The following is a 15,664-nucleotide window of genomic DNA, read 5'->3' on the forward strand; positions in this document are numbered from 1 at the left end:
CTTCACAAAAGTTTTCCAATTCTTGTAGGATGCAGACCAAAACCCTAAATATGACCTGTAAGGATCTATAACAGGGTGTCTCAACCTGGGCCCAATTAGCATTTGGGCCAGATAATTGGGGGTGGGGGTGGGGTGGGGAGCAGAGGGGACTCTCCTGTGCACTGTAGGATGTTTAGCAGCATCCCTGGTCTCTACCCAGTAGCACCCCAACCCCACTGTGACAGTGAAAAATGTCTCTATACATTGTCAAATGTTCCCTAGGTACAAAATCACCCTGGTTGAAAACCACTGGTCTATATAATCTGGCTCTTACCTAACTCTCTGGCTACTCTCTTCCTTGCTGTCTGGGATACTACTATATTAATCTTATGGGACACGCCATGGTTAAGAATGTAGGAGTCCAGGTGCCAATCTCAGCTCTACATTTTTCTAGCTATGTGACCTTAGGGAAGTTATTTTACTTTTCCATGCCTTCATCAATTCATCATCGATAAAATGAGAATAATAATACACCACATCACAGGGTTGTATTGAAGATTAAATTCATTTAAAGTACTTAGAAGAGTGCCTAATACACAATATGAGCTCATTAAATGTTAGCTCCTCCAGCCTTAAGAGTTTGAAACGCATTCTCCTTCTTAATGGAAAGCTCTTCCCCATATTCACAACCCCCCTTCCCCTAAGTAATTCCACTCATTTTTCTACACTACTTGGAAGGGTGCATCCTCAAGGAAGTCTTTCCAAAGCCCCCACATAAGTCAAATCTCCCTGGCATGCGCTCTTTCATATTACCATATACTGCTCTCAAAAGTAGTTAACACAGTTGTATATTTCTATATTTCCACAATTCTAAGAAAGCCAGTGATTGTGACATACTCTGATAATCACAGCTTTCAAGACAAAAAAGAAATACCGAGGAGGCGGGGCAAGATGGCGGCATAGAGGGGAGTGGAAGCTAAGTAGTCCCCCTGGAACAACTACAAAAAACCAGAAACAACTAGTAAATAATCCAGAATAACTGTGGGGGGACAAACGAGACCATCCACTCATCATACACCAACTGAATTGGGAGGAATGCCCGAGAACACAGCATAAAATCTGTAAGTAAAACCTGCGGATCCAAGTCCTGAGACTCCCTCTCCCCCATAGCCCAAGCTGCAAAGCCTCGTGGTGCCACAGAGAAGCTCTCTCCCAGCAAGCGAATATAGCTCAGCTGAGCTCCAACTGGGGTTTTAAGTAGCGAGTGTGAACTGCTCACTACAGGTACGCATCCCCAAAAAACAGACAGAGGCTTTGGGTGACGACTGACCTGGGAGAGCTGGAGGGTCACCTTGGACTGGGTCTGAAGGGGACTATCTGTTTCTTTTTTGGCTCAGTGGAGAAAGCCCTAGTCATTTTCAGTTTCCAGGGCTGTGACTTGGGGAAGGGTGGAGACAGCACAAGCAGAGAGAGACCATTGAAATGCTAATGACCTCCACCTGGGGGCTCTGTCTTCTCTAGGAGGAAAGGGGTGGGGCCCTTTCCATTCAGAACCAGACCCCAGAGCCTGGGGGAACACAGCCATACCTCCTCACACCAGTCAAGAATTATAGGCTAACAGGCATCACATGCTGGGCAGAAAAGCACAGTGACCTGAGGCATCAAAGGGTGGAGCAATTTTCTAAGACACACCCGCAGGGAAACCAGAGACTGAATATTTCTTCCCTCTGGGACCTGAGTCTGTTCTGGTCTGGGAAAACCTGATTTGGATAACCAAGGAAACCATGCCTAGACAACAGAAAATTACAACCTACACTAAGAAAAACAAAGTTATGGCACAGTCAAAGGAACAAATGTACACTTCAACTGAGATACAGGAATTTAAACTAATGCTAAATCAAATCAAAAAGTTTAGAGAAGATACTGCAAAAGAGATAGAGGCTGTAAAGGAAACACTGGGCATATACACGGCAGAAATCAAAAGTTCAAAGAAACAACTAGTAGAATCTATGGAAATGAAAGGCACAACACAAGAGATGAAAGACACAATGGAAACATACAACAGCAGATCTCAAGAGGTAGAGGAAAACACTCAGGAACTGGAGAACAAAACACCTGAAAGCCTACACACAAAGGAGCAGATGGAGAAAAGAATGAAAAAATATGAGCAACGTCTCCGGGAACTCAAGGATGAAACAAAGTACAATAATGTACGTATCATTGGTGTCCCAGGAGGAGAAGAGAAGGGAAAGGGGGCAGAAGCAATAACAGGGGAAATAATTAATGAAAATTTCCCATCTCTTATGAAAGACATAAAATTACAGATCCAAGAAGCGCAGCGTACTCCAAACAGAAGAGATATGAATAGGCCTATGCCAAGACACTTAATAATCAGATTATCAACTGTCAAAGACAAAGAGAGAATCCTGAAAGCAGCAAGAGAAAAGTGATCCCTTACATACAAAAGAAGCTTAATAAGACTATGTGTGGATCTCTCAGCAGAAACCATGGAGGCAAGAAGGAAGTGGTGTGATATATTTAAGATACTGAAAGAGAAAAAACCGCCAACCAAGATCCTATATCCAGCAAAAGCTGGTCCTTCAAATATGAGGGAGAGCTCAAAATATTTTCTGACAACAGACAATGAAGAGACTTTGTGAACAAGACACCTGCCCTACAGGAAATACTAAAGGGAGCACTACAGGGTGATAGAGGACAGGAGTGCGTGGTTTGGAACACAATTTTGGGAGATGGTAGCACAACAATAGACTGAACCTGAAAATCATAGGCAAAAAATCCTGGTTCACACAAGAAAAACAATTGGGAATTTAAACAGTGGACTCATCTTTGAAGAAAAGGCATTGCTCCAAGTTTAGTGAATGAAGACTCATATTTTTAAAATAAAAAATATAAAATGTTTAAGATTAAAAAAAAAAAAAGAAATACCATATTAAATACAGACATTATTGAAAAACCAAGGAACTAACAGTCTATTGGATAATTAGTTTTAGTGTCTATCTTCCCTCTATAACCTAAGCTCCATAAAGGCAATGGAGTCTTGTCCACTCCATATCCTCCAGACCTAACACAAGAGAGTAGGGCTCAGTAAGTATTTACTTAATGAATGACATTGCTTTTTTTAAAGGAGCTATATTTTAAAATGAAAGATGGCATTAAATCCCATAATTACTGTTGATCGTGGTAGTTTTCTTTGCATTTTTAACAGCAGCCATCCTTGCCAAGAGAGTTTATCCTTAATTTGTGAGGACCTAAAACTGAATTACTCAATTAAAGTAGCAAAATCACTATGAAAAATCATTAGCTCTGTCAGCTATTATTCCCTAAAGTAATAATGCTGGACAGACTCTTTTACACTAAGCACAAGTCTACCCTGTCTACCCTTTCCTCTGGCTGATTATCCATAATAAAAAAAACACAAATTTCTGGTTCTCTCACTCCTAGAATGCCTGGAATGGCTGTTCCCTCCATAGGCAGCAAAATGAAAATCAAAGTTCTAGGCAACGACAGAACGTCAAAAAACAGCCACAATGCTTCCCTTCTTCCTTGTTATTACAAGTATTTTTGCACATGAAATATGTTAACATGTAAATTCTGTTCAACATGAAAGTCACTGGACATTTCCTTGGCTAGACTCCAATTCCTATAAAAAAATTATCAATTTCTCTATCATTTATTCTTTAGATTTCAGAGAACTATGCATTTGAACTTCAATTTTTGGGGGGACATGGACCTTGAAAGAAACCATAGAATTTTAGAGATGGAAGGAACCTCAGATCATCCAGTCCAAAAATAAGTAACATCTGATGACTTCCATTTGAAGAAATGTGCATAAAACATGTTTTCTTCATAATTTCAGCTCTACAACAAGGAAAGCAGTAATATGCCAGGCTTTGCTGATGCCTTAAAAAGACTGTTAGTAAACCCTTCAAGAAGCTTCTATTTCTTCTCAGAGTTACACTGTCATAACACTAACCATACAGATTGTGGTAAGGCAGCGTAAGCAGCTTCAGCCTTTACAAAGAACTTTCACATATTTCTTCTTTTTAGAGACTGGATGCCTAAGAGTTTCCAATCTGATACACTCAGTCTGTACCTTCAGGTAATTTTCAGTGAAAGTCAGTTCTCCAGATGAATTTCCCCCAAAATGTAGAACAATCAAAGCCCAACAAGCAAGAATGGTAAGCACCTAGCAGGGTCTTCTGAAGACCTCTTCTAACATCTGCTCCTCTGAGCTCTTATGAGAGATGCGACAGCAAGTGCTCCCTCGGCAAAGCAGCGACATGCCTCTTACAGACTTGACAGGACTTCTAAATCCACCCACATCCCTGCCTTTCTGGAGCAGTCTTCAAACATTTCAACATCTTCTAAAAATGCACTCAACACCATATTTTAGTGCGTAGATTATCCAGTTTGTGCCTTCTGTTTCTTTTCCTCCTCATTCGCTCTGGTTGCCTGCTTTTTGGCCAAATGAAAAGCATGGAAATCTGAGCAGAAAGGAAGCAGGTGAAAAAACATTCCCTGACTACTTTAAAAAACAATTTGAAGTGAGGAAAGATAAATTCTTTAAGATTTAACTTTTTAAAAAAAGATGTAACTAACCTATTTGTCATTTTTATTGTTACACGACATTTTGTTGGTTTTTTTTTTTTTAATTATTCCTAACTTAACAAAATGTTTTTTTGGTGAAGGAGATGATCCACTGGAGAAAGTAAGGATTAGGGACTATCTGTGAATGCCAACCATCCAGGGTATGAATGGACAATTAATAACTGGTTATGATAACTACAGAGGAAAGCGAAAGAACCACCAGGAACACATAAAAGAACTATTAAAATTGCTAAACAGATTTCCTCTCAAGTTTTAAAACTACTCTATCCCACACTAGACACTCATTGTGCAAATTACATCTTGAACTTTACAACAAAAACTGGCCCTTTCAAGTTTCAGATTAAAGCTGAGCCTTTTGACCAAGTTAGTAAACTGAAGACAGAAATAAAAATAGTAATATTGGCTTTTTATATCCTTTTTGTAATAAGAACTTTATTATAACTTTTAATATAATAACCGGATTAAAACTGTTATTTCATAGCAAAATAATAATATACAAGAAAAAAACGACCTATAAGTATAAAAAATCTGTTCATCCAGGAAAGGACCTTCCATATATTTTGGCTCATGATTTCCAAACCTGATCCTGACTGGACATCAGAACTCCTTAGGAAGAAGTGAGTGAATAAGTGCACACGCACGTGTCTGTGTGGTTTTAAATACAGATTTCTAAGTCCAACCCCCATAGGTTCAGATTTAGCAAGTATGGGGTAAGGCCTAAGCATCTGTACACTGAAAAAGCTCCCTGGGAAATTCTGATGGTCAGCTATGTTTTAAAACATCTACCTTGATCAATTTCTTTTACAAAAGGAGACCAAAAGGAGACTACTTCACCTTTCTCCTCTGTTCTCACTTTCTATTTCTACTTATTAATAAGCAACAAAATAGCCTGCTGCAAGCCTAACACTGTGCTAAAAGTTTAAATGCATCATCTCCTTTAATCTTCACTTACAGTTGACGATTCTGGATCCCCACTTTATAAATGAGGAAACTGAAGTTCAGAGAAGTTACTTAATAAAATTATGCAATCAGAGCCAGAATTCAAGGCCATCTTTATAAGTCTCCAAAGCCCACTCCTTCAGGAAGAAGGGTGGTAAGAGTGGAATGGACAATGGCCCTAAAAGGCTGAATTTGAGCCCTGGCTCTGATACCTTTTATACATTTTTCTGTCTGAGCCTTATCTGTTTCCTCACCTATAAATAAGGCAAATAATAATATCTAGTAATACCTATTCTACCTAACTCATAGGGGTTTATGAGAACCAAGAAAATGTTAAAGTACTCTCAAAGTCATGAAAAGTTAAGAAAAACAAGCTATTAATGGGGAAGTTGAAAACATGGTTAAAACAGTATAGTACAGTGAGTAGTTAAATGCACAGACTCTGGAGCCAGACTTCAAGGGTTTGAATACAAGCTCTGCTATTTCCTAGCTGTGTGGCCTTGGGAAATTTACCTTCATCTTCTTGTGCAATGGTGATGTTCTAGTCTGCTAATGCTGCAGAATGCAAAACACCAGAGATGGATAGGCTTTTATAAAATGGGGGTTTATTTCACTACACAGTTACAGTCTTAAGGCCACAAAACGTCCAAGGTAACACATCAGTAATCGGGTACCTTCACTGGAGATGGCCAAGGCGTCCGGAAAAACCTCTGTTAGCTGGGAAGGCAACATGGCTGGCGTCTGCTCCAAAGTTCTGGTTTCATAAATGGCTTTCTCCCAGGATGTCCTCTCTAGCAAGCTTGCTCCTCTTAAAAACGTCACTCCTAGCTGCACTCCTTCAGTCTCTTGAGTCAGCATGTTTTATATGGCTCCACTGATCAAGGCCCACCCTGAATGGGTGGGGTCATCACCTCCATGGGAGTATCCCACCAAGTCACCACCCACAGCTGGGTGGGGCACATTCCAAGCAAATCTCAACCAGCACCAAAAGTCTGTCCCACAAGACTACATCAAAGATAATGGCGTTTGGGGGACAAAATACATTCAAACCGGCCACATTCCACCCCCTGGACCCCAAAATGACATTATCTTTCCAAATACAAAATACATTCATTTCATCACAATATCACAAAAACTTAAACCATTTCAGTAACAAAAGTTAAGTACAAAATCCCATCAAAATCAAATATAGGCGTGGTCAGTCCTAAGGCATACTTTTCCTTTAGCTTGGATCTGTGGACTTAGAACAAATTATATGCTTCCAATACGCAAAGGAGGGACATTCATAGGATAAACATTTCCATTGCCATAAGGAGAACAGTAGGAAAACAGGGTTAACAGGACCAAAACAGTTCCTAAAAACCTGCAGGACAAACTCCATTAGATTTCAAAGTCAGACAGTCATTAACAAAACAATGTTGCATCCTTGGGGCTTGAGAGAGCGGGAGCCTAACCCTTCCCAAGGGCCTTTTGGCAGCTGTTTCTTCTCCAAACGCTTGGGTGAGTGCTCCAAACATTTCCACACATTGGGGAGACCACCTTCTCGGCTCCACCCTCCTCAAACCTCGGGGCAGCTCCCAGATTCCCTTCCATCTCCGGGGCACACGCTCAACCCCTTCAGAACAGTGTGGTGGCAGCCAGGCTCTCCCCAATTCCCTGGAAATGTGCTCCAACCTCTTCGGGACCTGAGGTGGCAAAACTCTTCCAGAGCATCGAGGCGGAAAGCCCGCCCTCAACCTCCAGGGCAAACTCACCCTTTCCATGCATGTGGGCTGCTCCGCTCTCCCAGCCCGAGACCTCCTGACTCCAGACCTCAACCTCCATGGCTCTGTCTTTGAAGAGATTTTTCCTTTATTTTTTTCCTTGTCTGTCTCCTCCAGTCCAGACCGGCAATGGCTCCGTCTATAAAGATCTCACAAAAATTCTGTTGGCTTTGCATGAAGCATGCAGGGGTCAAAGCCATCAGACAATAGGACTTTCCACAAATCCTTTCTGCTTAACTCCTTTTCCAATCTTGGCTTGTACTGAAATGGCGGCTGGCTTCCATGTTTGGTTACATCCTCATGTTGGGCTGTAGCTTCAGGGATTCCACCCCCTGGAAGCTTGTAATTTTCCAAGCGATCAACTTCTGGTTTCTTTGAACCCAAGAGTTCAGTCCTAAGTTTATCTCTCTCTGCTCGCATTTTACTATAAGCTGCAAGGAGAAGCCAGGATACGTCCTCCACACGTAGTCTGGAGATCTCCTCAGCTAAGTATTCCAAGTTGTTGCTTCCAGATTCTTCCTTCCATCTGACACCAGGACTCAATTTTGCCAAATTCTCTGCCACTTTAAAACAAGGATCGCCTTTCTTCCAGTTTACAACACATTCATCATTTCTGTTCAAGTCCTCATCAGAAGTATCTTTAGAGTCCATATTTCCACAAACAGTCTCTTTAAAGCAGTTTTGGCCTTTCTATCAAGCTCCTCAACAATTCTTCCAGAAACTCCCCATTATCCATTTAAAAAGCCGTTCCAACATGTTTGGTATTTGCAAACTCAGCAGCAAAAGCACCCCACTTCTCTGGTACCAAAATCTGTCCTAGTTTACTAATGCTGCAGAATGCAAAACACCAGAGATGGATAGGCTTTTATAAAATGGGGGTTTATTTCACTACACAGTTACAGTCTTAAGGCCACAAAACGTCCAAGGTAACACATCAGTAATCGGGTACCTTCACTGGAGATGGCCAATGGCGTCCGGAAAACCTCTGTTAGCTGGGAAGGCACATGGCTGGCGTCTGCTCCAAAGTTCTGGTTTCAAAATGGCTTTCTCCTGGGATGTTCCTCTCTAGCAAGCTTGCTCCTCTTAAAAACGTCACTCATAGCTGCACTCCTTCAGTCTCTTTGAGTCAGCATGTTTTATATGGCTCCACTGATCAAGGCCCACCCTGAATGGGTGGGGTCACACCTCCATGGGAGTATCCCACCAAAGTCACCACCCACAGCTGGGTGGGGCACATTCCAAGCAAATCTAACCAGCACCAAAAGTCTGTCCCACAAGACTACATCAAAGATAATGGTGTTTGGGGGACAAAATACATTCAAACCGGCACAGGTGATAATAATAAAACCAATCTCAGAATTATGTAAGGATTAAATGAATTAATGCATGTAAAATGGTTAGAATAGTGTCTGATACACAGAAAGCACTCATGAATGTTTTGATGTTAGAATCCTACCCAATTCTTTAAAAGGAGCATCACACCCTCAAAAAAAAGAATTCAAATACTTAGTGACAGTGCAAAAGGAGCCTAGAAGGTACTGCCATTTTCTCCTCTTACAGAAATCTGGATAAATTCCTCCAATTCTGGAAGTAAACATACTGGATAATTTCAATTTTTCACCCTAAAATATGTAGCTTCCAAAATGCTACATTAATGCAAAACTTTAAAACTGTGGAAAAGTAGTATCTTCCCATTAATATTTACCTTTTCATCTCACAGATCTTTTTAGTAAAAGTAATTTTGTTAAAATAAAACCACAATTTTGTCATCAGTATTCAGATAACTTTTCTTTGCTTCAAATACCCTCTTACCAATTTGACTTCTAATTTCAGAAGCTAACTGAATGACTTAAAAGGGTGGAAACAATGAGCTGGCTCAAAAGACTGTGTAATATGTCAAAAGGAAACAGTACTTGTACTGAATGAGTTATTTACTAAGAATAACAAAGAGGAAGTGATGAAGGACTAATTCTCATCAAAAGAATATAACTTCCCTTTTGCATACTAGGAACTATAATTAATAGGAATATCATACTAGTACCACACAAATACCAGGGACAAATAATTAAGGGCTGAAAAGAGCTACAGGGTGTTTTGGGTCATGAGAATTGTTTAAAATGGAGAGTTATGAAGCCTGTACAAGTAAGTAATGATAATGTAAGATATGGATGGGTTACTGTGGACATAATATATACTACGTAAACTTAGGAACCCCCTGCTTTATAAGTCAAAACCTCAATCTTGAGGCTTACTCTGGTGAAATTTATGGTTACAAAGGGGAGGCAAAGCCCACCTACAATCATGCCTAGGAGTCACCCTCCAGAGAACCACTTTGTTGCTCAAATGTGAACTTTCTCTCTCTAAGCCTAACTTGGCAAATAAATTCATTACCCTCCCCCCAAAGTGGTACAGAATCCCCCAGATGAATGAGTCTCCCTGGCAATGTGGGACATGGATTCTGGGAATGAGTCTGACCCTGGCATCAAAGGGTTCAGAATGCCTGTTTGACCAAAAAGGGGGAAAAGAGAGGCAACAAAATAAGGTTTCAGTGGCTAAGAGAATTCAAAGGGAGACAAGAGGCTGTCTTGGAGATTACTCCTCTGCAAGCTTCAGCTAGATTTGCCAAATGACCACAGCATGATAAGCCCAAGTCAACAGTAGTCCCAAAAACCCTAAAGAATACCTGGATCCCTATCTGAGACACTATAAAAGTTTCACTCAACTAAGTTTATTCTTCAGAAAACTTAAATCCTCCAGAGAACTCCTATGTCAGCTAAATCCAAAAACCCAGAGATAATAGCCTCTTCAAGAACATCAAGCAGATGTGTCCCCTTTTCCCACAATGCCAACATCCCTTATCAGAAAGAACAAGTTAGGGTGATCACTGCCTAGACATCCCTGAAGACTGGGAAAGTGATTAAACTAGCAACAGACAAGATGGAATTTAACAAAAGATTACAAACACTGAATCTTCATATAATTTTCTTCTTCTTAGTCACTAGGGTATTAGAATAGCTAGAAGGAAAGAACTGAAATGGTGGAACTGTAACCTATAGTATCCTTTGAAATTTGTTCTATAGTCACTTCTTAAATTTAATTTGAAAGTTATCACCTTTTTGTATAAATGTTATATTTCACAATAAGGAAATAATTGAAACTATGGTACTGTAATTCATAACATTTTTGGAAATTTCCTATATAACTACTTGTTAAATCATACTCTGAAAGACATTACCTTTTTGCATGTATGTTATATTTCACAATAAGGAAATAAATGAAACTGTAGAACTGTAACCATAACATTCTCTGAAATTTGCTCTCTACTTGTTAAATTGCACTTGGAAAGTTATCAGTTCTATGTATGTAAGTTATATTCTATAATTTTTAAAATGAATTTTTTTAAAAAAAGAATGTAACTTAATAATGCTCTAAGCAATTCTTGTAGCAGATTAGTTTATGGTCAAGTCTGCAGCTTCAGACAGGAGTCAGTCTGAAATGAAGTCACCTTACTAAGAAATCCCAGCCGAATTTCCAATATGCAACAGGAAATGCTGCATCTGATTCGATATGTGACACCCCTTTCCTTTTTTCGTTTTTTCCAAGTTGCCAACAAACTGAAATATAAATGCCCCACAAGCTCTGTTACTAGCTAAAAGAATTAATCGCAAAAATACCATTGCACTATGTCAAAAAACAACAGCTAAGACACTGAATCTGAACATATATCAAATAAAGACTGTTTCTGTCAACACTCATAAAGAACTTCCTGGAATTTATTAACCATTATCACCCAATGAGCATTTCTATAATACTGTTTTCACATTTTAGATATTCTAAATACCATATAAATTTCAATACATTCAGACAAGTATCTGAAACTCAAATAACACAGAAATAAAATGAAAAATTAACTTTAGATGAGTTGAACAGATATTCATGGAAAGAGACAGTAACTATAACTTATTCTAATATAGAATCTTAGAGAAGGCCAGACATTACATCTTGTTCAAAGTAAGCATTCTGAAACTAGCTCAGTGAATAAATGTCTGTATATTTCTCCCCCTAGCATGTTAAAAATATTCTCATGTGTGCATCTCAGTGTTGAAAGGCGGTTTTCCAGACACACCTCTCTGGCAATGTGACTCAAAGCTTCATCTTCTGCAGAAAATCGGTCTTTTACAGGTGTTCTCTTCCTTCCAGGGCCAGGAGTCGCCATCTTGTTTTCTTAATCGTCTTTTAATTCTGAAAAGTGATGTCACTCCGGTTTCAGCCCTGAAATAAACAGAGACAATATTTTAGGGTGTTTGTGCAGTTTTAATGCTTATCTATATATTTACTTCCCCCACCACCACAACTTCAGCCATATATACTTACTTTTAACAAAGAGGAATTATATTTCTCCTTAGAGAGATTAGTCACCAAATACTTTTCCCTACTATCAAATTATTCTAATACATTTTAGAATATTTAAATGGATACTAATTACTAAAGCTCCTACCTGTTTCACCCATGCTACCCACAGTGACCTATGAAATGTGTGATACTATTAGCCTCAGAAAACCGCAGTCAGCAGTAATCCTACTTAACCGTTTAAGATTGTTACAGCTATTTCTAAAATCTATTTCCATTCCAGAACAAAAAAAAAACATTTTAGAAAAGTCATTAGTCTAAAGCTTCAGGAGAGCATGTTCAAGAAGTTTTAAAAGAGAGCCTTAAAGTTACAAAGGTAACCTTGCTTTTTTAGTGTAATTTAAGAAACAAATCCAATTAAACCATTACCACATAAAAGAACAAATGAAGATTTATTATTCTGCAATTAACAATAATTTACACTGTCCATACCTACTATTTCCAGGTACTTCGGAGGTGCCGAAGATATAGTGATGAACAAAACTGACATAACCTGGTGATTAAGAAGAATACAACTATGGACCACTTTCATAATTATTACTACTAAATAGACCCATTTTTACAAAAGAGAGAAGAGAAAAACAAGGGTGATAAAGAATATCTAATCTTTCCATCATGTGGTATTTGAGATTACAGATTCCCATGAGAGAATACATGCCAATTTGCATCACTTCCCCTGTCGTACATACATTCCTGAGAAGTTCAGCTCATTTAGCTACTCCCCATTAACTTAAAAAATATTTTTCCTAGCTTTAACAAAATAAACTGGTAAAATTTCATTAGAGTGTGAATCACAAAGGAATTCAATTAAGTTTGTCCTAAGAGAAATTAGCTACACTAAAACTATAACTTACTTTAATGTACTAGAATTTACTTGATTCAGGCAAAATAAAACAGAACCACACTACCAACTGAGGCTTCCCAAAAAAGCTTTCTCCAGTGAAAATTCAGGCCGTGGAATATCTTACCTGACATCATTTCAGATTTCCCCAGAGCTAGCTTGTTATGTTTGTCAACCAGAATGAAAACTGAAGATGGCTTATTACTTGGCCATAGAAAATATACCTGGATATAAGTATAATGTAAATGGAAATAAGAAAAAGAATTTATGTCTGGAAGAAGCAGCCAATAAACTCCTGCCACAAATCAGAATTCCTGAAGAGCACAAAGGTGTTTTCTGAGACATTTCCCATCATTCCCTTCCCTAACAGTAATGGTACATATAAATATTAGCCACCTACGAAATAAGCAACGTGTAATACAAACTTCCTTTTCAGACTGAAATGACAATTTACCTAACGCATTGGTGATAAGTATCATCCAATATTTGTCCTTCAGCCAACTTTCCAAAAACACTCTGAAAGACATTTCATGGAAGCAAGGGACAAAAACACAGGCATTTTCTAATTCTGCACATGTAAAAATAATTACAGAAGGAAAAAAAAAGACTTGACTGGAAGTACATCAAAAGTTTAACAGTGGTTTTGTAAGGAGAGTAGGATTATGGATACATTTTTTTTTCTTCTATTGATTCTTTAAAATTGCAAGAGGGGATGCATTTAAAAATAGAAACATTCAGTTCCTCAGATTCAAGGCTCAAAGAATAAACTGGCCCCAAGTGGATCACGCTCAAATTAGGCAAAACAAGCTACAGAATTGACACATATTATCTAAAGGCACTGCTGGTGGCACTTTTCAGTGTACTTTCTTCTCCTTCTTCTCTTTCCTCATACTCCATGTTCATTCTTTCTCAACTAACACTGCCTATGCCTTAGACTTGCCAGGATATTCCTAGCACACAGATTTACATAAAGAATCATCTTTTCTTAAAATTGCCTCAAAAACATACCAAACTGCTTCCACATCCAGACTAGATGGTCTTGTGAGAAAGGACAGGGAGGAGGACAGAGGCACAGGATAAGCAGGAAATGGAAAGAACTTCCTACCTATCTTGGGCACCTAGGTATAACATGACTGACTGGCAAGGTCCTGTCACCTTTTTCAGTTGCACATCAAGCAGATCAACCACTACCTAATTCAAAGAACAATCTGGTGCTTTGGAAAGAAGTATGTTATTTGTACTCTGTAGGCAGATATTCTTACCAAATATTGTAAAATTATAAAAATCAAAGGTTTTCAGTTCCTATGCAATCTGCCTTCTAATTACTCCAGAATATTCTTCATTAGAGATAAGTGTAAACCTTAGAAGAAATTAAATTCCTAGTCTAATCCCAAATGGCCACAATATGCCATGCCCTTACCAAAAGTAGTACCCAAATACCTGGGTCCCTACCTGAGATTCTATAAAAGATTCACTCACTAAATTTCATCCCTCAGAAATTAAATCTACCAGAGTGTTCCTATGCCAGACAAGTCCTAAAACTCAGAGGCAACAGCCTCTTTAAGAATAACAATCAAATGCAGCCCCCTTCCCCATAATGTCAACAACCCTTTTCAATATGAACAAGTTAGGGTGCTCACTGCCTAGACACCCTGAAGATGGAGAAGAAGATTAAGTGAGAGGAAGGGGTAAGCAACAAACAAGGTAAGATTTAGCTAAGGTCTATGAATTCTGAAACTTCATATATATATATATATATATATATATATATATATATATATATATATATTAGATGCTGGGGTGTTGGAATAACTGGGAGGTAAATGACGTGGTGGAACTGTAATCTATAACATCCTTTGAAATTTGCTCTACAGCTATTCATTGAATTGTGCTTTGAAAGTTTTCACCTTCCTATGCATACCCTATATTGCATAATAAGGAAAGAACTGACACTATGGAATTGTAACCCATAACAATTTTTGAAATTACCTATTGAGCTGTACATCAAAAGTTAACACCTTTCTGTATGTATACTATATTTTATAATAATGGAAATAGCTGAAGTTGTGGGGGGAAAAAAAAACAACTCCTACTCTAGCCAAAGGGAAACTGCTTTTCAACAAAATGACAAAAATAAAACGTAGACTCAAAGGCAACCTCAAATAGATTATTTCCAGTTTCTGATCCTAATGGACTTCAGTAAATTTCTATCCCACAGTTTCCTCGAGAACATTTTTCTTCAGGAGACATATTAATTGCTGCCAGCTTTTCCTTAGTGCTACTTACCAACTAGAAGAACTAAACCTTTACATCAATTGACAGTAACAAAACTACCAACATAGTCAAGACATTTACCCAGACTATATCAAGTTGATTTTCTCCAGATGGTTTTGCCATTAAATATTTGTCTACTTAGGGAAAGAAGGGAAGTACCTTCAGGATATTGTAGAATATAAACCTTCCAAAACATATACATACATTATTAAGGCTTTCTCTTCTCCAATGAGTTTCTCATATAAAACATGTCCAAAAAAAACAGGCAATTTGCCCCTTAAAAAGTGGAATTTCAAATAAAATACTGTTGTTCACTTTCATGAGAACAGAATGTGCCTATAGTATCAGCAAGTCACATTCTAAATATAGCACACTGACACAGTTCTATGCCTGCTTGAATCCTGACAGATGCAGTTCCCCATATCTAAGCATTGCATCATGGAGAACTCAAAACACTGTGATGATATATCTTTGCATAAGAGCTGGCAGTACAGTTAATGCTACTCTGCACAACAGAACACTAAATAGTTATTCAGAAGTCGAAGTATCTGGAATAGCACTTGGACTAGAAGCAGCATGAATGGAGTTGAAGCCATAAGATGAAATTTAAAATGAAGGATCAGAGTTAAAATGACTATACTACTACTTACTGTGTTGCCCTTCCCTCCTCCTAAGCCGTGGTTTCTTCATCCAAAGAGCAGAAGTAATATGGTTAACATGGTTAATGTGAGGCTTAAATGAGTTACGACAGATTCAGACACTTGACAAACTATAAAGCACTTCATAAATGTTTACAATGTCCTGAATTAACTACCTTTTTTAAATACCT

General features: G+C 38.5%; 1 protein-coding gene across 6 annotated transcripts in view; it reads right to left on the reverse strand.

Annotated features, from left to right (window-relative positions):
* LRRFIP2 (LRR binding FLII interacting protein 2) overlaps nucleotides 1-15,664 on the reverse strand; it is a 126,851-nt gene that overhangs the window by 85,334 nt on the left and 25,853 nt on the right. For all 6 annotated transcript variants that reach the window (XM_037847210.1, XM_037847205.1, XM_037847198.1 and 3 more), the window contains exon 2: nucleotides 11,437-11,582. In XM_037847210.1, the coding sequence (XP_037703138.1) occupies nucleotides 11,437-11,526 (90 nt within the window). In that variant the 5' untranslated portion in view covers nucleotides 11,527-11,582. The remainder of the gene's footprint in view (nucleotides 1-11,436; nucleotides 11,583-15,664) is intronic.

This window comes from Choloepus didactylus, chromosome 1 (genome assembly GCF_015220235.1).
Source record: "Choloepus didactylus isolate mChoDid1 chromosome 1, mChoDid1.pri, whole genome shotgun sequence".
Classification (NCBI taxonomy): Eukaryota; Metazoa; Chordata; class Mammalia; order Pilosa; family Megalonychidae; genus Choloepus; species Choloepus didactylus.